The sequence below is a fragment of the Falco biarmicus genome, chromosome 5 (genome assembly GCF_023638135.1).
Source record: "Falco biarmicus isolate bFalBia1 chromosome 5, bFalBia1.pri, whole genome shotgun sequence".
Lineage (NCBI taxonomy): Eukaryota > Metazoa > Chordata > Aves > Falconiformes > Falconidae > Falco > Falco biarmicus.
The window spans coordinates 15,162,526-15,184,493 of record NC_079292.1 but is presented as its reverse complement, the minus strand read 5'-3'; the positions used below and the strand labels follow the sequence as shown (position 1 = coordinate 15,184,493).

The window sequence follows — 21,968 nt, the reverse complement described above, 5'->3', positions numbered from 1 at the left end:
TTGTATCCCGCTAAGACTGTATACTGTGGGTCTTTCAGCACCGACCAGAACCTTTCAGGTCTTGATTGTAGTAATTGTGCTGCCTCGTCTCTTGTTGGCAGCGGAGTCATGACCTTGTAGGTGATCTCCTTGGGCATCCAGGCTTCCGGGCTCATTGATGAATTTGTTTCAGTGTTGAATTTGCTTCCAACAGGGTATATTTTTTCTCCTTGTCTTTGCTTGTGCCTCTGCAGTCTTGCTGCTTGTGTTTGGTTCGGCTTTGCTGCTTGGCCTTTGGCTGCAGGTTTGCCTTTGGATTGGCCGCTCACCAGCAACTTTTTTCCAGACACGGCCCCTGGGATCCCTGGCAGCTGCCTGGAAGGACATAACACAAGGACTTTGCCCGAGGCCATGATGGCTTCGGGGCTACATCCTGCCCTGCAAGCCATGTGCCTCTTGGCGCAGCCTCCGGCAGCTCAGGAGGGGAAATGCCCTCCCCAAGCCGGCACCCTCAGCTGACACACAGCTGTCCCCATGTCCCCAGGCCACACCTGTGCTCTCATGAAGGGGAGGAGGACACCCCCCCCCCCTTTGAAATGGGGGCTCCCCTAGCCCCATCGCACTGCCCTGTGCTGCTGTCAGGCAGTGATGAACCCAGTGAGGGTTTGGGGCTCTCACCGGGTCGGCAAGTAACCCGATGCAGATGCTCAGTCCTGGGCCCCCAGACTCACCTAGCCTGGCGCTTCGTCCTCTTATTCATCGCCGCCTTATTGTGGACTTCCTCCTGTTTGTTAGTAACCGAGCTGGAGTCAGCAGGCAAAGGCACTTCAGGAAGTCCCGCTGCAAATGGGAAGGAGAAACCTCATCAAGAAGAGCATCACCGTGATGCTCCCAGTCCCAGGGACATGGAGCGGTGCTCACATCTCATCCCAAAACATCCAAGGCAGCCGTTCTGCTCTATCCACTGCCTCCCCAATACCAGCAAAAGTGATGTGAATCACTTAGCATAACTTGGCGTTAGCAGCTGGGAAGCCTTGGCTGCAAGCTGTGAAAGCTAAAATCTTTGGATTTACACCCACATTTTTCCCTACTTGGACAAAAGGAGGCCTCGAGACAGCTGCTTTTATCAGCATAAGGCTTGAGGAAAGCGGGTGAACCCCTGTCTGCTTTCACGTGGAAAGGATGATGATTAACCTGTGCTCCATCGCTCTGGGGATTTGCTTATTCCCCTACTATTTTTTCAAGGGTTCTTGGAAATAAAAGGTGTAGAATTAGCAGGGAAATCTGCTCTCATTCGGGACATGGATTACTCGGTGCTGGCCAGTAAAACTAAAGATGTGTCCTAGGAGCTGTCTGCATACAGGCTGTACTAGCAGACACCGTGCATCTCCCACCAAGTTATGGCTGGCTTGGAAGGAGGTTTACACCGAGAGAAGGACAGGCTCTGATAAATCCCGAGCAAGTCAAAACTACGTGCAATATTCCTCCCCTCGTTTCTAAGAAACGCAAGTCCTCCTTGAAGCGGTACGGGTTATGCCGGCTGTAATAAATTAATCTATCAAGATCCTGCCTGAGATTCTGCTTGGGGGATCCTAGGGTTGAGCAAAAAGGGAAAATATCTGCATGAGTGCATGTGTGGAGTTGAGGCAGCGTGCCCGTTGGATCAGTGGCCCGCCATGAAGGGTCTACAAAGTCTCAGGTGGTAGAACTTGACTCCTTGAGCGTGCACCAAGTTCCTTTTCCCCAGCAACCAGCGCTCACCGGGCTCCTCGGCGAAGGCACTGGTAGCGCCGGGGTTGGGAAAAAGGGGAGGTGGGTGATGTAGGCAAGCCTCTTTTGGAGAGGGAATGTTAAGTCATTCCCAAGAATCCGAGCATCCTGGCCCACTCCCAAAGCCAAGCTTGGGAGAAGAGGCCGTGCCAATGTGGCACGAAGCTTTGGTGCAAGCATTTGACCATCATTGCTGTGGATTTTCCTACCGGAAGCCGCTTGCCCATGCTACGGAAAAGAGCCGGGAACTGCCTTACCTTTTGTGTGTTGCCTGATGGGTGGCAAATCCTCTTCTTTCTTCCACATGTCCTCACCAAGGGCACGCCTCAAGACCTTGAGAGGGTGCCTGGACTGAGATTTGGGCACAAACTCCAGTTCAAACCTGGTGACAAAGAGGTGACAGTGGCATGACCAAAGGCACCACCAGCACTTTTTGCTCTGCTCCCAGCCAGAGCTTGGCACCATTGTAAAAGGTGTTTTTTCCCCCCACAAATCATCCATTCCCCATCCCCAGGGAGCATCCCAGGAAATGGGGTCGCCCAGGAAAGGTGTCCCGGTGTCCTCAAATCCTTCCTCCATCCCATCGTTTGCAGGAATGACAACAGGGCAGAGCCACAGCAGGACCCCCGTGGTCACTTGGGGAAAGGACTCACTCAGGAAAGATGATGACACGGCTGGTGCGAGTCAGGGAAGAAACAGGTACCATCCGGGACACCACCATGTCCAGCAGCTGGGGAAACTGCAATGGAGGAACACGGAGATGCCAGGACATCCTCGACGTGACCATGACACTCAATCACGGAGGAGTTCAGGGCGGCATGAGCCGCTGGAGCCACAGGGAATCCAAAACACTCACTATGAGTGCAGCCATTCTGAGGTTTGTCTTCCCAGATATCTCTTCCAGGAAATCATAGTAGAATCTCATTTGCACCATCCTGTCTTCAATGAGGAGCACCCCAACATCTCTCAGGACAAGTGCAATGCTCTTCCCCTTCGCCAGGCAGTGAGACAGGAGGGACATGGTGCCTAGGATGCATCCCTCCACTTTGCACCGGGACACGTGGGCATCCGTGGCCACCTTGGCATATTTCACAGGCTCCAACACCTTATTGTCTGGAAAAACCACACGAGAGGGATGAAGGCGCTCACCCTGCAGCCCTCCCCGAGGGATTCTTACTGCGCGTGTCCTGTTTGCGGACCAGCTTCACAGAGGGGCCAGTTTGCTTCTCGCCAAGGGATGTGATAACTCCCATCTTCACCCACACCATGCAGTTGTTGTCCTACCAGACAGGTCATCCTCGTTGTCCATGAGGTTGTGGATGTCTCTGAGGGTCCTGGACAGGCGAAACACAGGCCTCTGGATAGTGACAATCTCTGTCCCAACCTGCTTCTGTGCGGGGACCACGTCAAAGGAGCCGAGGGTGGGAATTCGTACCCCCTGGAGCAGAGAAGAAGGGCGTGAAGGGTGAAGAGGGAAGAGCTGGGGGATGGCTCCACCCAAGGATGGTACCTCGGACCCTGCCACCTCCCGCTCTTTGGAGGCACCAGCTGGGACAGTGGGGAGAGCTTTGGGGAGGAGATGCCGAGTCCTCTCCTTCCTTTTCCTCCTTGGAAAAAGCGGGACTTGGGGGCAGAAGCCACTCAAGGGCATCCAGGGTTCTCCAACAACGGATCAGCCTTGCAGTAGAAGACTACCTAGCAGAGGTGACACCACCCTTGCCCGAGCCCTGTTTTGTCTCTCAGTGGGGATTTTGTGGGGAGTTCCCTGCTTTTTGAGGAGGGAAGGAGCAACTGCAGCCCAAGCTCCACGGCCACGGGATCCCCCCAGCTTCTCTAGGGGGATGAGGAAGATGCGGGTGTCACTCTACCTTGTGTAGCAAGAGCTGTTGTTGGATGTAGCTGGCCACTGCGTCCCAGATGGCTGTTTGCTCTGGAAAGCAAAGGAAAACCAGGTCACACTCTCTGTCTGCTGGCTCTGCCTGCGTCCCACCCCCACAACGCCACAACTCTCAGTCCTGACAACACTCCTGTAGTGGCTGTGGGTGCTTGTACCTCTGGGGGTGATGCTGGGCATCATGAAGATGGGCTTCATCCCATCCCAGAAGTCCATCTTGTTTTGCCTTATGCTAGCGGGTCACTGCTTTGTGGCAACAGCCGTGTAGGAAGCTCTTCCCTGTGTTCACCCCAGAGATGCTCCTCCAGAGTGTGGGAACAACCACCCTACGCCCCCTTTTGTACCCCTGCGTGGCCTGTGTCACAGACCCGGTGTGACATCACAATGATGCCGCCGCTGCTGACTTCACCATCCAATGTGAAATGGTCAGCAGTCACCTGCTGCCTGCTCTGACACAAACCTTTTGCCTGCTGTGACATTGCTGCTGATGAAGCAGTTTTAACCACATGAGTAGCCGACTGAGAGCAAAAGGACAAGCACCAAAAGCGGGCCAAACACTGGCAGCGAAATTTCATAGGCGCAGAGTAAAGGGACAAAGGGAGGATTAGAGTGACCTCTGTCGAGGCTGAGCTCCCCTCCTTACAGTCAGGCTCCAGCAAGCACTTGGGACCAGAGATCAGATGGCAGATGGGCTGACAATGGAGTCTGGGGGCGTTTCTTCCTCCTCCTCCTTTTTTTTCCTGCTAGCTGCCCTTTTCTTCCTGTTATTCCTGGGGGGGGTTGTCCCCTTTTAATTATTTTCCTCCTCCTCGACTTCTTACTTGCCCTGCTTTGGTCTTCCTGCTCTTTTCCTTCTGCTCCATTTTCCTCCCCCTCCTCCTCTTCCAAGTTCTCTTCTTAATCTTCCTCCTCTTCTGCATCCCGTTTCTCATTTTCCTCCTCCTCCTCCTCCTCCTCCTCCTCCTCTGTTCCTTTTCTTCCCTTAGCCCATGGACTGCCCCTGTAAAACATCCACCAAATGTCCACAGTTGATGAGGTCCATGATTCCAGGCCCCGCCTCGACAGTGGTCACTTGGGATAGGAAAAGAAGGGCATTTTGTGGAGTTCCTGGGCACCAAAGCCTGCTCAGATCAGAACCTAGAGATTCCCCTCCCTTCCAGGGTCTAAAGTGTCATTTTTAGGATTCCAGCCCATCGTTTTGAGGGTCCAAACCCTTATTTGTAGGGTCCAACCCCCTCTTTTAGGTCTCAAATCCTCATTTGTAAAGCTCAATGCTTAGCTTCTGGTGCTGCAATCCTCCTTTTGACCTCCAAGAAAGGTACCGCTCCTATTACCTTGTTTATAAATACTGGGGCTCAAGTAAGTTTTATGACTTTTCAGTTTCCTAAGGATTAATGCTACTGCATTGTAACAGATTGTGAATTATGACAACAGAGGATTTGCCACAATTCCCTCATTTGAAGGGTTTGGCCACGCTTTGAAGGGTGGAAAATGATCCCTGATCTGGGAATATCCCAGGAAACATCTGGATTATGATCAAGAAGGGCCTGATTTGAAGTTCCGTCTCTATCCTGGTGGAAATAAAGAAAAAAAAGAAAAATGCCATTTTTATTCTCCCTCAAACCCACATGGACTTTCTGAGTCTGGTTCTGAGCTGCAAGGCTACCCCACGGCAGGGCTGGTCTAATACCTCTTGGAGGCATTTACTTGCTTTTCCTGACATTTGTTGTCCACCAAACCAAGACGGATTTATAAAATATTTCAGTCCTGTCTGCATTCATGTCCAAGAAACTGCTCCATCCAACTTTCAGCTCCAAGCCAGTTGTTGTCACTGGGAAAGGCAGGCTGAAATCTCTGCAGAAAATCCCACTAGCTTCAACAAAACCAAAATTTACGTGCACAAGAAAAAACAACCCCCAAACTCCCAACCGAGCTTCCCAGCTGGGACACGACTGTGCCAGAACATACTCAGATACTTTCAGAAATTACGATTTTGTGCTTGTCTCCTGCACGCTGATGGCAAACAGGGGCCAACACGTTGTGAGCAGCGTTCAACCAATTTGGATCTAAGCCAGCCTTTTCTGCCCAAGCTATTGAGATTTTTGGCTACAACAGCCCCAGGTCTGGACCCTTTTTCAGTCATCTCCAAGGTCCCAAGAGTGGCTGCTGAGGGTGATGGTGCTGCGAGGATGCTGCAAGTCTGCACAGGCTTGAGGAACAACTAGAACCCAAGACCGTGTGAAATAAATCCTTTGGGGGATATTAAATTCAAGGACATCCCGGTCAGCTCAGGAAGGGAAGCTGGGAAAGTATCGCAGGGTGCTTGTCTTGCTCTGCTGCTTTTGTTTAAGTGTCTTGTGTTGGCTCTGTTGGAGGCTGAACCTGGGGCTTGCAGGAGTTGGTCTGAGCCAGTACAGCCATTTCTAAGTTTTCTGCATTTTAAGAGCTCAAGGAAGGTCTCCTAGAAAAAGAAAAGGGTTTCTTTGTCTGATGGGGGGGGATGGTTGATGGGAAACAGCTTTGGTTTTGCTGGGAGAAGTCCCCCATAACTTGTCACTTTTTCTCCTGGGAGAGGTCCCCATGCCCAGAGGCAGCAGATGTCCAACGGCAGCTCCATCACCCAGTTCCTGGAAATTGTAGATGCACGGGAGCTGCAGCTCCTGCACTCCTGGCTCTTCATGGGCTGCTCTTCTGGACAATGGCCTCATTATCAGTGCTGCAGAGTGCAACCACCACCTCCACACCCCCATGTACTTCCTCCTCCTCACCCTCTCCCTCCTCTACCTGGGCTCCATCTCCACCACTCTCCCCAAATCCCTGGCCAGTTCTGTGTGGGACACCAGAAAATCAGGAGGTAGGTGGCTGGGTGTGTGAAAGGGAAGGTGTTAGAGGATCGTTGTTTTAAAATGTTGACAGCTTCCCGGCCTGGATGAGGCTGGCTGCCTCGCAGCATAAATAAAAGAAAAAAAAAAAAAAAAAGAAGAAAAAAAAAAAAAGCTGTGCTTGTTCTTCTCAGCTCAGTTTTCCCCGAGCAGAGGCCATTTGGGACAATAGCTACAGCAATGAGGGACAAGAGATGCCCCCTCAGCAGAGCAGCTGGTGGGATCAAAGACTCCCCCGCCCTGTCCTTTTTGGGCAGCAGGATTAGGGCAGCAGGATGAAGGATGCTCTTTGCAGCAGCAAGTGAAGGTGACATGGCAGGGGGGAGCAGTATCAGCAATGACAAAGCTGCTTTCCAAGTGGGCGAGGGGGCTGCATGTTGGGGGCAGCCCAAGGGCTGGGGCCATCCAAGAGGGTGGGAGGATACATCCATCCCCATGATGTGATGCTCCATCTTTGCAACATGTCACCATAGTCACTGGATGTTCCCATCTGAAGGCAAATTACAGCCTGCCAAGCCTCCATTCCCAACACCCCCAAAACCTGCCCTCCACCCCCAGTTGTTCTCCTTGACGCTGACAGTAATTAAATTGCACTGAATCAGTGACGTTTGATTTGCAGAACCTTTGTGTTCATTTGAAGGGGAGTGGGATGCCCATTCCTTGGCATCCTCATGGCCAGGGGAAGCCAGCGAGACCTCCGAGCCAGGCGATCAGGCATGACTTGAAATAATTTGTCAGAGTTGGCTTGTATTCATAAATAATCCCTTTTAATCGTTTTCCTGGCCAGAAAATGGAAAGAGCAGAGCTGGAATTCGCATTCATTTCTCTGCCTACAGCCTCCCAACCTGTTCAGAGTAAGGATTTTCAGCTGTGCACAGTTTTGTGTGCTGAGACAAAAGGAGTGTAGCTGAAGGAGGACTCTCAATGTTTTTGGGGGGCCACTTTCCCCTCTGCAGGGGTTTCTAGCTCCAGACACAAAGGTGATGATTGCGTCATGGCAGATGATTCCTGCTTAGTTCATTTGCTCGCCTGTTTTAAACAAACAGTAGGTGAGGATTTCCCCACTTGCACATCCCTCACCACAGTGATCAATGTGACGGAGCATCGCCCATTTTCTATTAGAAATCCATTCTGATATTTTGAATATCCCTTTTCCAGGATGCTTTTAACAGGACGTTTCATTCTGCAGTTTAAAATTACTGTTCACTTTGCAGTGATGGGAAGTCTCCAGACACGTTCTCAGGGTCACCTAGACCTGTGAGCAGCCCTGGCCAGCGCAGCACACCCTCAACAACAGAAGGGCACTGCCCTACCGGGGGTCGCTCATCGAATCAGTCCTGCAAAGTGTTAACGAGACTAAGAATAGGATCCTTCACTGATTCCGGCCTAAACATTGTCCAGCCCCGCCCCCCCACCACCTTTGGCTGGGAGTCCCGTTGCAGCTGGTGCCAGGAGCCTCTCAGGAATGGTTAAAAAATTCCTAGCAGGCGCGTCTACGCATATGTGAGGGTTCTGCCCCGTCTCGCAGCATGCCCACCTTTATAGTCGGTGAAAAACAAAATAGTTTACACACCTGCTATATGTATAACATTTAATTTAATGCAAAGTGCAGGTGTGCGCTGTGTCATGATCTGCAAAGTTCACACATGCCAGGACGTTGGCCAGGCGCGACAGAGTTACCGCCATGACACAGCTGCACACTGTATTGTCTGGATGTTCCTGCTCACATCTTGCTTGTTTGGGGGTCTCAGGACAAAACCCACCTACTCATTAGTTGTCCTTGAGCTCCCTGAGCTCCCAAGTGAAGCGAGCCCTGATTAAAAACAAAGGCTTTTTCAGAAGCAGTAATCAATGTAATAAATTTTAACCGCAGCACCCCAAATTCAAGTGACTCTGGGTGGCGGTGGGGAAGTGAGGGGCTCACTGGGGACACGAAGGTCAAAGGGCTCAAAAGCAGCTTTGACCACGCGTAAAAAAAAAAAAAATAGGTGACCGTTTTCCTCAGCCCTTTTCAGGGCACCGTCACCCCCTTGTCCGTGAGCCAGGGGCTTTCCAGCTTGCAAGGTCACCCCAAGGGCACTGAGGTCTGTTGCTCCTTTCTTATCACAGAGGTGAACGGTTGCTGCGAACAATGAAAAAACTCAGTGCTATTTCACAGCTTTGCCGTTTTGTTTGTCTCTTTTCACAGCTCCCCGCGTCCTGAAGACAGAGAGATTTCTGCAAAAGAAGAGAGGCTCTTCTCGAACAGTGCCGCCATGTTCTGGAAGCTCTTTGTCCGCATGTAGACCTTTCTGCCACCTCGGTGGGTGCTCTGAGCACCTCCAAACCCTGATCGCTCCATCCTGGAGATCACCAGTCTGGTCTTCAAATGCGTGGTGTTGTGTCAGCCCAGACCCTTAAAACATATAGGGCATCACGTGGGGAATTGTGAAGTTGTATCCCGCTAAGACTGTATACTGTGGGTCTTTCAGCACCGACCAGAACCTTTCAGGTCTTGATTGTAGTAATTGTGCTGCCTCGTCTCTTGTTGGCAGCGGAGTCATGACCTTGTAGGTGATCTCCTTGGGCATCCAGGCTTCCGGGCTCATTGATGAATTTGTTTCAGTGTTGAATTTGCTTCCAACAGGGTATATTTTTTCTCCTTGTCTTTGCTTGTGCCTCTGCAGTCTTGCTGCTTGTGTTTGGTTCGGCTTTGCTGCTTGGCCTTTGGCTGCAGGTTTGCCTTTGGATTGGCCGCTCACCAGCAACTTTTTTCCAGACACGGCCCCGGGGATCCCTGGCAGCTGCCTGGAAGGACATAACACAAGGACTTTGCCCGAGGCCATGATGGCTTCGGGGCTACATCCTGCCCTGCAAGCCATGTGCCTCTTGGCGCAGCCTCCGGCAGCTCAGGAGGGGAAATGCCCTCCCCAAGCCGGCACCCTCAGCTGACACACAGCTGTCCCCATGTCCCCAGGCCACACCTGTGCTCTCATGAAGGGGAGGAGGACACCCCCCCCCCTTTGAAATGGGGGCTCCCCTAGCCCCATCGCACTGCCCTGTGCTGCTGTCAGGCAGTGATGAACCCAGTGAGGGTTTGGGGCTCTCACCGGGTCGGCAAGTAACCCGATGCAGATGCTCAGTCCTGAGCCCCCAGACTCACCTAGCCTGGCGCTTCGTCCTCTTATTCATCGCCGCCTTATTGTGGACTTCCTCCTGTTTGTTAGTAACCGAGCTGGAATCAGCAGGCAAAGGCACTTCAGGAAGTCCCGCTGCAAATGGGAAGGAGAAACCTCGTCAAGAAGAGCATCACCGTGATGCTCCCAGTCCCAGGGACATGGAGCGGTGCTCACATCTCATCCCAAAACATCCAAGGCAGCCGTTCTGCTCTATCCACTGCCTCCCCAATACCAGCAAAAGTGATGTGAATCACTTAGCATAACTTGGCGTTAGCAGCTGGGAAGCCTTGGCTGCAAGCTGTGAAAGCTAAAATCGTTGGATTTACACCCACATTTTTCCCTACTTGGACAAAAGGAGGCCTCGAGACAGCTGCTTTTATCAGCATAAGGCTTGAGGAAAGCGGGTGAACCCCTGTCTGCTTTCACGTGGAAAGGATGATGATTAACCTGTGCTCCATCGCTCTGGGGATTTGCTTATTCCCCTACTATTTTTTCAAGGGTTCTTGGAAATAAAAGGTGTAGAATTAGCAGGGAAATCTGCTCTCATTCGGGACATGGATTACTCGGTGCTGGCCAGTAAAACTAAAGATGTGTCCTAGGAGCTGTCTGCATACAGGCTGTACTAGCAGACACCGTGCATCTCCCACCAAGTTATGGCTGGCTTGGAAGGAGGTTTACACCGAGAGAAGGACAGGCTCTGATAAATCCCGAGCAAGTCAAAACTACGTGCAATATTCCTCCCCTCGTTTCTAAGAAACGCAAGTCCTCCTTGAAGCGGTACGGGTTATGCCGGCTGTAATAAATTAATCTATCAAGATCCTGCCTGAGATTCTGCTTGGGGGATCCTAGGGTTGAGCAAAAAGGGAAAATATCTGCATGAGTGCATGTGTGGAGTCGAGGCAGCGTGCCCGTTGGATCAGTGGCCCGCCATGAAGGGTCTACAAAGTCTCAGGTGGTAGAACTTGACGCCTTGAGCGTGCACCAAGTTCCTTTTCCCCAGCAACCAGCGCTCACCGGGCTCCTCGGCGAAGGCACTGGTAGCGCCGGGGTTGGGAAAAAGGGGAGGTGGGTGATGTAGGCAAGCCTCTTTTGGAGAGGGAATGTTAAGTCATTCCCAAGAATCCGAGCATCCTGGCCCACTCCCAAAGCCAAGCTTGGGAGAAGAGGCCGTGCCAATGTGGCACAAAGCTTTGGTGCAAGCATTTGACCGTCATTGCTGTGGATTTTCCTACCGGAAGCCGCTTGCCCATGCTACGGAAAAGAGCCGGGAACTGCCTTACCTTTTGTGTGTTGCCTGATGGGTGGCAAATCCTCTTCTTTCTTCCACATGTCCTCACCAAGGGCACGCCTCAAGACCTTGAGAGGGTGCCTGGACTGAGATTTGGGCACAAACTCCAGTTCAAACCTGGTGACAAAGAGGTGACAGTGGCATGACCAAAGGCACCACCAGCCCTTTTTGCTCTGCTCCCAGCCAGAGCTTGGCACCATTGTAAAAGGTGTTTTTTCCCCCCCCAAATCATCCATTCCCCATCCCCAGGGAGCATCCCAGGAAATGGGGTCGCCCAGGAAAGGTGTCCCGGTGTCCTCAAATCCTTCCTCCATCCCATCGTTTGCAGGAATGACAACAGGGCAGAGCCACAGCAGGACCCCCGTGGTCACTTGGGGGAAGGACTCACTCAGGAAAGATGATGACACGGCTGGTGCGAGTCAGGGAAGAAACAGGTACCATCCGGGACACCACCATGTCCAGCAGCTGGGGAAACTGCAATGGAGGAACACGGAGATGCCAGGACATCCTCGACGTGACCATGACACTCAATCACGGAGGAGTTCAGGGCGGCATGAGCCGCTGGAGCCACAGGGAATCCAAAACACTCACTATGAACGCAGCCATTCTGAGGTTTGTCTTCCCAGATATCTCTTCCAGGAAATCATAGTAGAATCTCATTTGCACCATCCTGTCTTCAATGAGGAGCACCCCAACATCTCTCAGGACAAGTGCAATGCTCTTCCCCTTCGCCAGGCAGTGAGACAGGAGGGACATGGTGCCTAGGATGCATCCCTCCACTTTGCACCGGGACACGTGGGCATCCGTGGCCACCTTGGCATATTTCACAGGCTCCAACACCTTATTGTCTGGAAAAACCACACGAGAGGGATGAAGGCGCTCACCCTGCAGCCCTCCCCGAGGGATTCTTACTGCGCGTGTCCTGTTTGCGGACCAGCTTCACAGAGGGGCCAGTTTGCTTCTCGCCAAGGGATGTGATAACTCCCATCTTCACCCACACCATGCAGTTGTTGTCCTACCAGACAGGTCATCCTCGTTGTCCATGAGGTTGTGGATGTCTCTGAGGGTCCTGGACAGGCGAAACACAGGCCTCTGGATAGTGACAATCTCTGTCCCAACCTGCTTCTGTGCGGGGACCACGTCAAAGGAGCCGAGGGTGGGAATTCGTACCCCCTGGAGCAGAGAAGAAGGGCGTGAAGGGTGAAGAGGGAAGAGCTGGGGGATGGCTCCACCCAGGGATGGTACCTCGGACCCTGCCACCTCCCGCTCTTTGGAGGCACCAGCTGGGACAGTGGGGAGAGCTTTGGGGAGGAGATGCCGAGTCCTCTCCTTCCTTTTCCTCCTTGGAAAAAGCGGGACTTGGGGGCAGAAGCCACTCAAGGGCATCCAGGGTTCTCCAACAACGGATCAGCCTTGCAGTAGAAGACTACCTAGCAGAGGTGACACCACCCTTGCCCGAGCCCTGTTTTCTCTCTCAGTGGGGATTTTGTGGGGAGTTCCCTGCTTTTTGAGGAGGGAAGGAGCAACTGCAGCCCAAGCTCCACGGCCACGGGATCCCCCCAGCTTCTCTAGGGGGATGAGGAAGATGCGGGTGTCACTCTACCTTGTGTAGCAAGAGCTGTTGTTGGATGTAGCTGGCCACTGCGTCCCAGATGGCTGTTTGCTCTGGAAAGCAAAGGAAAACCAGGTCACACTCTCTGTCTGCTGGCTCTGCCTGCGTCCCACCCCCACAACGCCACAACTCTCAGTCCTGACAACACTCCTGTAGTGGCTGTGGGTGCTTGTACCTCTGGGGGTGATGCTGGGCATCATGAAGATGGGCTTCATCCCATCCCAGAAGTCCATCTTGTTTTGCCTTATGCTAGCGGGTCACTGCTTTGTGGCAACAGCCGTGTAGGAAGCTCTTCCCTGTGTTCACCCCAGAGATGCTCCTCCAGAGTGTGGGAACAACCACCCTACGCCCCCTTTTGTACCCCTGCGTGGCCTGTGTCACAGACCCGGTGTGACATCACAATGATGCCGCCGCTGCTGACTTCACCATCCAATGTGAAATGGTCAGCAGTCACCTGCTGCCTGCTCTGACACAAACCTTTTGCCTGCTGTGACATTGCTGCTGATGAAGCAGTTTTAACCACATGAGTAGCCGACTGAGAGCAAAAGGACAAGCACCAAAAGCGGGCCAAACACTGGCAGCGAAATTTCATAGGCGCAGAGTAAAGGGACAAAGGGAGGATTAGAGTGACCTCTGTTGAGGCTGAGCTCCCCTCCTTACAGTCAGGCTCCAGCAAGCACTTGGGACCAGAGATCAGATGGCAGATGGGCTGACAATGGAGTCTGGGGGCGTTTCTTCCTCCTCCTCCTTTTTTTTCCTGCTAGCTGCCCTTTTCTTCCTGTTATTCCTGGGGGGGTTGTCCCCTTTTAATTATTTTCCTCCTCCTCTACTTCTTACTTGCCCTGCTTTGGTCTTCCTGCTCTTTTCCTTCTGCTCCATTTTCCTCCCCCTCCTCCTCTTCCAAGTTCTCTTCTTAATCTTCCTCCTCTTCTGCATCCCGTTTCTCATTTTCCTTCTCCTCCTCCTCCTCCTCCTCCTCCTCCTCCTCTGTTCCTTTTCTTCCCTTAGCCCATGGACTGCCCCTGTAAAACATCCACCAAATGTCCACAGTTGATGAGGTCCATGATTCCAGGCCCCGCCTCGACAGTGGTCACTTGGGATAGGAAAAGAAGGGCATTTTGTGGAGTTCCTGGGCACCAAAGCCTGCTCAGATCAGAACCTAGAGATTCCCCTCCCTTCCAGGGTCTAAAGTGTCATTTTTAGGATTCCAGCCCATCGTTTTGAGGGTCCAAACCCTTATTTGTAGGGTCCAACCCCCTCTTTTAGGTCTCAAATCCTCATTTGTAAAGCTCAATGCTTAGCTTCTGGTGCTGCAATCCTCCTTTTGACCTCCAAGAAAGGTACCGCTCCTATTACCTTGTTTATAAATACTGGGGCTCAAGTAAGTTTTATGACTTTTCAGTTTCCTAAGGATTAATGCTACTGCATTGTAACAGATTGTGAATTATGACAACAGAGGATTTGCCACAATTCCCTCATTTGAAGGGTTTGGCCACGCTTTGAAGGGTGGAAAATGATCCCTGATCTGGGAATATCCCAGGAAACATCTGGATTATGATCAAGAAGGGCCTGATTTGAAGTTCCGTCTCTATCCTGGTGGAAATAAAGAAAAAAAAGAAAAATGCCATTTTTATTCTCCCTCAAACCCACATGGACTTTCTGAGTCTGGTTCTGAGCTGCAAGGCTACCCCACGGCAGGGCTGGTCTAATACCTCTTGGAGGCATTTACTTGCTTTTCCTGACATTTGTTTTCCACCAAACCAAGACGGATTTATAAAATATTTCAGTCCTGTCTGCATTCATGTCCAAGAAACTGCTCCATCCAACTTTCAGCTCCAAGCCAGTTGTTGTCACTGGGAAAGGCAGGCTGAAATCTCTGCAGAAAATCCCACTAGCTTCAACAAAACCAAAATTTACGTGCACAAGAAAAAACAACCCCCAAACTCCCAACCGAGCTTCCCAGCTGGGACACGACTGTGCCAGAACATACTCAGATACTTTCAGAAATCACGATTTTGTGCTTGTCTCCTGCACGCTGATGGCAAACAGGGGCCAACACGTTGTGAGCAGCGTTCAACCAATTTGGATCTAAGCCAGCCTTTTCTGCCCAAGCTATTGAGATTTTTGGCTACAACAGCCCCAGGTCTGGACCCTTTTTCAGTCATCTCCAAGGTCCCAAGAGTGGCTGCCGAGGGTGATGGTGCTGCGAGGATGCTGCAAGTCTGCACAGGCTTGAGGAACAACTAGAACCCAAGACCGTGTGAAATAAATCCTTTGGGGGATATTAAATTCAAGGACATCCCGGTCAGCTCAGGAAGGGAAGCTGGGAAAGTATCGCAGGGTGCTTGTCTTGCTCTGCTGCTTTTGTTTAAGTGTCTTGTGTTGGCTCTGTTGGAGGCTGAACCTGGGGCTTGCTGGAGTTGGTCTGAGCCAGTACAGCCATTTCTAAGTTTTCTGCATTTTAAGAGCTCAAGGAAGGTCTCCTAGAAAAAGAAAAGGGTTTCTTTGTCTGATGGGGGGGGATGGTTGATGGGAAACAGCTTTGGTTTTGCTGGGAGAAGTCCCCCATAACTTGTCACTTTTTCTCCTGGGAGAGGTCCCCATGCCCAGAGGCAGCAGATGTCCAACGGCAGCTCCATCACCCAGTTCCTGGAAATTGTAGATGCACGGGAGCTGCAGCTCCTGCACTCCTGGCTCTTCATGGGCTGCTCTTCTGGACAATGGCCTCATTATCAGTGCTGCAGAGTGCAACCACCACCTCCACACCTCCATGTACTTCCTCCTCCTCACCCTCTCCCTCCTCTACCTGGGCTCCATCTCCACCACTCTCCCCAAATCCCTGGCCAGTTCTGTGTGGGACACCAGAAAATCAGGAGGTAGGTGGCTGGGTGTGTGAAAGGGAAGGTGTTAGAGGATCGTTGTTTTAAAATGTTGACAGCTTCCCGGCCTGGATGAGGCTGGCTGCCTCGCAGCATAAATAAAAGAAAAAAAAAAAAAAAAAGAAGAAAAAAAAAAAAAGCTGTGCTTGTTCTTCTCAGCTCAGTTTTCCCCGAGCAGAGGCCATTTGGGACAATAGCTACAGCAGTGAGGGACAAGAGATGCCCCCTCAGCAGAGCAGCTGGTGGGATCAAAGACTCCCCCGCCCTGTCCTTTTTGGGCAGCAGGATTAGGGCAGCAGGATGAAGGATGCTCTTTGCAGCAGCAAGTGAAGGTGACATGGCAGGGGGGAGCAGTATCAGCAATGACAAAGCTGCTTTCCAAGTGGGCGAGGGGGCTGCATGTTGGGGGCAGCCCAAGGGCTGGGGCCATCCAAGAGGGTGGGAGGATACATCCATCCCCATGATGTGATGCTCCATCTTTGCAACATGTCACCATAGTCACTGGATGTTCCCATCTGAAGGCAAATTACAGCCTGCCAAGCCTCCATTCCCAACACCCCCAAAACCTGCCCTCCACCCCCAGTTGTTCTCCTTGACGCTGACAGTAATTAAATTGCACTGAATCAGTGACGTTTGATTTGCAGAACCTTTGTGTTCATTTGAAGGGGAGTGGGATGCCCATTCCTTGGCATCCTCATGGCCAGGGGAAGCCAGCGAGACCTCCGAGCCAGGCGATCAGGCATGACTTGAAATAATTTGTCAGAGTTGGCTTGTATTCATAAATAATCCCTTTTAATCGTTTTCCTGGCCAGAAAATGGAAAGAGCAGAGCTGGAATTCGCATTCATTTCTCTGCCTACAGCCTCCCAACCTGTTCAGAGTAAGGATTTTCAGCTGTGCACAGTTTTGTGTGCTGAGACAAAAGGAGTGTAGCTGAAGGAGGACTCTCAATGTTTTTGGGGGGCCACTTTCCCCTCTGCAGGGGTTTCTAGCTCCAGACACAAAGGTGATGATTGCGTCATGGCAGATGATTCCTGCTTAGTTCATTTGCTCGCCTGTTTTAAACAAACAGTAGGTGAGGATTTCCCCACTTGCACATCCCTCACCACAGTGATCAATGTGACGGAGCATCGCCCATTTTCTATTAGAAATCCATTCTGATATTTTGAATATCCCTTTTCCAGGATGCTTTTAACAGGACGTTTCATTCTGCAGTTTAAAATTACTGTTCACTTTGCAGTGATGGGAAGTCTCCAGACACGTTCTCAGGGTCACCTAGACCTGTGAGCAGCCCTGGCCAGCGCAGCACACCCTCAACAACAGAAGGGCACTGCCCTACCAGGGGTTGCTCCATACCCCCGCGTCTCTGTGGGGAGCCCCTGGCAGGCTGAGAGCTGACCCTGGCAGGTGGCAGAGTCCCTTCCCAGCACACAACCCCCTGGGCTGCAGGGACCCTGCTGGGAGAGACAGCGGTGGGAACACCCAGCTGCACACCCACCTTCACAGCCCTGCAGCCATCCCCGGGAGGAGGGATCCACCATGCTCTGTCCTTCCGATGGTGCAGCAGGCAAGCCCTGCCCTGGAGCATGTCTTCTGCTCCATGCTCCACACCAGAAAATGCAGGAGAGCCATCCTGACAGGTCCTCTCAGCTGTGACATGTGCCAGGTCTAGGAGACACTTCCAGGACCTCCTCTGCATTGCCCTGCCTGCAGAGACTTACCCTGTCAAAGGCTGTGATGATTCCTGCCCTGGTCAGCTTGCACCTATCCTCCCACCACAGACTGACTGTAACACCTCGCTCCCTTCCCTTATCTGCCCTGGGTGCCTGCAGGCAGTGCCTCAGCCCTGCTGCGCTTTGCAGAGGAGCTGCTGGTGGGCAGAGCTGTCTCTCTGCAGCGCTGCCCATTTGCCATGAGCTCCCTCCATGTCAGGAGCCCAGCCCAGCTCAGCAGCAGGGAGCAGCCCAAGGCAGCCCTTGCTCTGCCCCTCTGGGCTCCCTCCAGGGGTCCCTGGGGCTGCAGGGGAACTTGCTGGGGAACAGCCTGAAGTCATCACTGGTGTTACTGCTCTCAGATGGGAAGGGACACTTCTTTCCAGCAATGTCTTTTTTCTGATCAGTGACAGAGTTAGGTCCAATAATCTTGTCCCACTGTGAGACAGGGCACCCAGACAGTCCAAGGGAGGACTCTCCTGTATCCCTGCAAACCACAGGTGTCGTCTGAGGTGCCAGAGGTGCTCCAAGATATTTGCACATCATTGTAAGCCATGCTGGAGCAATTCAGAGGGACATGACAATGTTGGAGCCCTCATTCTGGAGGCTGATGGGACATTCCTTGTGCCACCTGAAGTGACAGCAGATGCCCGCTTTGAGGGCCATGAAGCTTGATCCTGCTTCTACTTTTCAGGGCAGCCTATGGAGCTATTCCTCTGAGTATATGGAGTCATCGCCATGGGGAGAGCCAAGCCTCTCTTCCCCACCAGCTCTATTGGCTGGTTCTCCACTGAGCCTTGTGGCAGGCTTCCCACCGACACCCCTGCAATGCCTAACCTTATCCAGGGCAGCTGCTCAATGTCAAGGTTAACTGCAGCCTGTGGTGCTTCCTCAGATGCCAGGGCTCTCCAGCACAACCGCGTGCCGCCAGCAGGCACAGCACGAGCATTACAGGAACACCATCCCCATTCAGAGCAGCAAAGTCAAACAGAGCCCAAGGGAACCTCAGCCATGGTCCGTGCTTTTGTTCCAGCAGCTGCAGGGAAGCAAGTCCTGCCCTCCCCCCGCCCCCCCAGCCAGCAGACCTGGGCAGTGCTCCTCCACATCCTTTTGTCATCCCTTTGATGACACTTCAGGGAATGGAGCAAAGATTTTGACAGTGTTGCTGCATCACGGGATGTCCATAGGCAAGGACAGTTTCAAAAGCACCTTGTCCTTCCTGGAGGTCAGCTTCACTGGCACCACAGGCTCTCTGGGGCTGCAGACACCACAGGCAGCAATGGCCTCTCCTGCCAGCGCCGCTCAGTCCAGCCCTCTGTCTCTGTGGCACTGAGGACAGCAGGGTTTGCTCTCCTTAGAATCACCTCATTTCCTCTTTTCCTCATCCCCGCTGCTGAGGGGTGGTACCCTGTGAACTGCCTATGGAGATCATAGCGGTGCCACAGGGATCTGCTCCGCACTCTCTGCATTGGCAGGGGTTGCTCCCTGGGAGCAGTCCTGGGTGCAGGAGTATACTGGGAGCTGCATTTGGAGGGCCCTGGAGCTGTGTTATCCCTGGGAGTGTGGTGACAACTTGGAGGACTAGGTCTTCTCCTCCTCCTCCCTGTGGAGCACTTGCAGTCTGTGGTTCCCACGAAGCAGCTGCAGAGATCATTTCTGCGCTGCGGAGATCTGCTCCAGGTCCTCTCCCTGGCACCATTCCTCTGGCAGCGGGAAGAAGGGCTGAATCTGTGCTCTTCTCGGTGGCTGTCTTCTCACACAGTGTGCAGCACATGGTCAAATGGTGGACAGCAGTGTGGGCATGCAGCTCTTGTGCAGGACTCCAGCCTCCTACAGCCACAGGAGTGATGCAAGGGCATGTCCACATGGGAGGTGATGCTGAGCCCGCGTGGCCAGGAGCTTCTGTCCTCTGCAGAGTCCTCCATGCCCATCGTCATGTCCTGCCAAGAGAGCTGTGAAAAGGTCCTGTCCTTTCCTCCTGGAAGGGACGGAACAGTGGGAAACCCCCAGAGCTCTCTGAGGCGACAGCTAAAGACCTCCCAGAGACCCTCCTGGAGGGCTGCAAAGGAAGAGGGGCCAAAGGCACACAAGTAGGTTGGATCTAGGGGCAATGCTTTGAGAGGGAGTAGAGCGGCGGCTCTGAAGAAAGCTGTGGTGTGTGGGGGCAAGGAGAGCAATGCCAAGACCCCAAAAAGAAATCCGCTGTCCATCTGTTGCCCTGACCCACCTCTCCAGAGTTACCTTAGTCCAATCAGGCTGATCCCGTGGTCCCACAGGGTCTGCCTGCTGCCTGCTGCCCTGCTGCTGACCGAGGAAAGAGCCGGCATATGATGGTGCTGGTGACACTGATGCCTGTTGACCAGTTTTCCCATCAGAGCATCTGGGGAAAATAAGAAAAAAGAGTGATGTCCACTTAGGGCTGCTCTTGCAACCTCCACTGGGTATCACTCATTGACTTGGAGCCGTTTGTATGACAGAGAGAAGACATATCAAGACTACAAATGGGGACTTCACTTGGGGTCCTCCCACCAGCTCTGCCCCTGTCACAGCAAGACCTCCTCTTCATACCCGCTATGGCCTCCATTTCATGGAATCGTAAAATCACAGAACAGTTTGCGTTGGAAGGGACCTTGGTGATCATTTAGGTCATGTCTCTTGCCACGGGCAGGGACACCTTCCACTAGACCGGCTTGCTCAAAGCCCTGTCCAAGCTGGCCTGGAACACTTCCAGGGAGGGGGCATCCACAGATTCTCTGGGCAACCTCTTCCACTGTCACCCCACCCTTGCCATAAAGTAATTCTTCCTAACATCAAATCTAAATTTACATTCCTTAAGTTGAAAACTACTGGCCCTCTCCCTATCACTACGCTCCCTGACCAGGAGTCCTCCCCCCCCATCTTCCCTGTAGGCCCCTTTAGGTACTCTGCTCTCTATCAGTCAGCTACAGAGAGCAGACAAGTAGCAGTTTACATGGGGGAAGCAGCCTAAAGCCCAGCAAGGGAAGGGAAGGACTGGCAGCAGGTAGGTCACGTTCGACAGCCCTGAGTGGTGTGGGTAGTAATTGCCTCCTGGGATGGAACGACTCAGGAGGATCAGAAGAGAAATAGCAAAACCCGGAAAAGGAAACGTGTTCTGAACACCTGTTAGTCCTGGCTGTTACCTGACATAAAACAGTAAGGAGGCTGGCTGCCCAAGAGCTGTGTTGCGGTCACAGCAACCCACAGGCGTTTCATCCATCTGGTACCAGAGTCCATTGCTGGCCTGTCAAAGAAAGGCAAGGACATGTGGAGATGAACTGCATGGTTTCTCCTGAACAACACAGGCATAACTACAGAAGCAAGAGTCCACCAACACAGATCCAATGCAGCTGGTAAGGAGACCTTCTCCCCCAGAACCTTGGCTGCCAGAAAGAGTGCCACCAAAGTTTTCCTTCCCCAGCACACATAGTCGCTGTGATGAAGGAAGTGGCTCTTTACCTTTGTGTAGCAGAAATAGTGTCCTGCCTGAGAGCTGCCACCGCTGTGCACCAGGACAGCGTATAAGGTGTAGAGGGGTGGTTCTGCAGCTCCCTGAGACATGTATGGCCGGAGATCCAAGTATTGGGGATACTGCACAAACTGCGGAGAGACCAAGAGGGCTAAGGAGGGATCCTGGCATATGACGTAAAAGAGCCTGCCAAGACCGGGGCCCAGCCATGTAGAAACACATCTCTGGAGCTCATCAACACTCGCTTGTCCCTGAAGCAGCAGGTAATGCCTTGGGTGGCACGAAACTGTTCTTGGGCAGAGCAGCTCTGCTGCAGCAGAGTATATGCTTGCCTTGCCAAGGGAGCTCTCCTCTCCCCAGAAGGGAACACCAAAAGCTCCACCTGAACAGCTTGTGACAGAGCATCCTGCTTTGGGAAATCTGCTCCGGGACGAGAAAGAAAGTGGCTCTCAATTGCGTACACACCTTGCCGATCTTCTTGCTGGAGAAATCAAAGCGTTTCAGGCACAGCGTGTGAGCCCTGGGCATGCGATCAATTGTAAACCTCTTGAGGGCGGTAACCTTCTTGCCACACCTTGAAAGCAAGCAGAGAGACAAGCACCCTAGCTTGCCCCAAGGTGGCCAGACAACCTTTCCCGTCTCACACGTCCTCACACCATTTCAAGACTCTTCAGAATCATTAGCCCGGAAGAAAGAGAAGCTGTGCCTCCTGATTGTGCATCGAACCTCCTGAGGCTCGATGACACGCAGCATCTCCACACAGGCACAAGTCTTAATCTGGTGTTAGTCATCCTCTTATCTGCTACATCGAAAGCTGTTTTCACCAGCCAGCCTCTCGGGTTTGACAAAGTCCTCCAGAGATGCGGCGACAGATGAGGCTGCCTGGAGGGGTGAGAAAGGAGAGCTCTGAGCTGGGGGAAATGTCCTTGCCCAAACACTCAGGAGGAGTTGCCCATGAGACCCGGGTAGCTGCCGCTGAGGAGACCCACTGTGACCCTGCAAACCTTGGCCAGAGGTAGGCGGAAAGAGGGTATGATGCTGAACACTTCCCTCCCTTCCCAGAGATTAACTGGCCGGCACTATCAAGAGCTACCTTGCCGTGCCACCGCTCAGTTCAGCTACTGATGGTGTGCAGGGTCATCAGGAATGAAAACAACACGAGCCATCAGCCTAGGAGCCAGGTGGGTGTTGAGGGAGAGCAAAGAGAAGGCGGCTGAGAGTCCCTCAGAAGTGCAGAGAGGATAATGTGTGCTTGTCCAGCTTGAAGCCAGCACCTACAGGGAGTCCACTGCCATGGCCTCTGCAGGA

The 21,968-nt window shown here is 52.7% G+C and overlaps 3 protein-coding genes and 1 long non-coding RNA gene across 4 annotated transcripts; all 4 read right to left on the bottom strand.

Moving 5' to 3' along the window:
* Window positions 1–2,994: 2,994 nt before the first annotated feature.
* LOC130149613 (coiled-coil domain-containing protein 81-like) lies at window positions 2,995–4,256 on the bottom strand. The gene is made up of 3 exons (XM_056339446.1): window positions 3,802–4,256; window positions 3,618–3,679; window positions 2,995–3,187 (listed from the first exon to the last, which is right to left on the bottom strand). Exons 1-3 carry the CDS (start codon window positions 3,857–3,859, stop codon window positions 3,005–3,007), a joined length of 303 nt encoding a protein of 100 aa, XP_056195421.1. The 5' UTR covers window positions 3,860–4,256; the 3' UTR covers window positions 2,995–3,004.
* A 2,244-nt stretch (window positions 4,257–6,500) lies between these two features.
* Window positions 6,501–11,951, bottom strand: LOC130149586 (uncharacterized). Its single transcript, XM_056339402.1, has 5 exons — window positions 11,563–11,951; window positions 11,360–11,445; window positions 10,964–11,088; window positions 9,668–9,776; window positions 6,501–9,312 (listed from the first exon to the last, which is right to left on the bottom strand). The coding sequence occupies exons 1-5, from the start codon at window positions 11,725–11,727 to the stop codon at window positions 8,922–8,924; spliced, it is 876 nt and encodes a 291-aa protein (XP_056195377.1). The 5' UTR covers window positions 11,728–11,951; the 3' UTR covers window positions 6,501–8,921.
* Window positions 11,945–13,542, bottom strand: LOC130149614 (coiled-coil domain-containing protein 81-like). The gene is made up of 3 exons (XM_056339447.1): window positions 12,759–13,542; window positions 12,575–12,636; window positions 11,945–12,144 (listed from the first exon to the last, which is right to left on the bottom strand). Exons 1-3 carry the CDS (start codon window positions 12,814–12,816, stop codon window positions 11,962–11,964), a joined length of 303 nt encoding a protein of 100 aa, XP_056195422.1. The 5' UTR covers window positions 12,817–13,542; the 3' UTR covers window positions 11,945–11,961.
* A 653-nt stretch (window positions 13,543–14,195) lies between these two features.
* LOC130149618 (uncharacterized) lies at window positions 14,196–20,458 on the bottom strand. Its single transcript, XR_008821960.1, has 3 exons — window positions 20,335–20,458; window positions 19,415–19,553; window positions 14,196–19,113 (listed from the first exon to the last, which is right to left on the bottom strand). It is a non-coding gene; the product is annotated as an uncharacterized LOC130149618 (long non-coding RNA).
* Between the last annotated feature and the right edge of the window lie 1,510 nt (window positions 20,459–21,968).

Coding starts and splice junctions, on each gene's coding strand:
- LOC130149586 (XM_056339402.1), bottom strand. CDS start 11,727: ATGTCCCTCCTGTCTCACTGCCTGGCGAAGGGGAAGAGCATTGCACTT. Junction 11,089..11,359: donor CGTGTCATCATCTTTCCTGA/GTGAGTCCTTCC, acceptor CTTTGTCACCAG/GTTTGAACTGGAGTTTGTGC. Junction 9,313..9,667: donor AGGACGAAGCGCCAGGCTAG/GTGAGTCTGGGG, acceptor ATGTCCTTCCAG/GCAGCTGCCAGGGATCCCCG.
- LOC130149613 (XM_056339446.1), bottom strand. CDS start 3,859: ATGGACTTCTGGGATGGGATGAAGCCCATCTTCATGATGCCCAGCATC. Junction 3,680..3,801: donor GCCCAGCATCACCCCCAGAG/GTACAAGCACCC, acceptor TTTGCTTTCCAG/AGCAAACAGCCATCTGGGAC. Junction 3,188..3,617: donor AACAGCTCTTGCTACACAAG/GTAGAGTGACAC, acceptor TCTCTGCTCCAG/GGGGTACGAATTCCCACCCT.
- LOC130149614 (XM_056339447.1), bottom strand. CDS start 12,816: ATGGACTTCTGGGATGGGATGAAGCCCATCTTCATGATGCCCAGCATC. Junction 12,637..12,758: donor GCCCAGCATCACCCCCAGAG/GTACAAGCACCC, acceptor TTTGCTTTCCAG/AGCAAACAGCCATCTGGGAC. Junction 12,145..12,574: donor AACAGCTCTTGCTACACAAG/GTAGAGTGACAC, acceptor TCTCTGCTCCAG/GGGGTACGAATTCCCACCCT.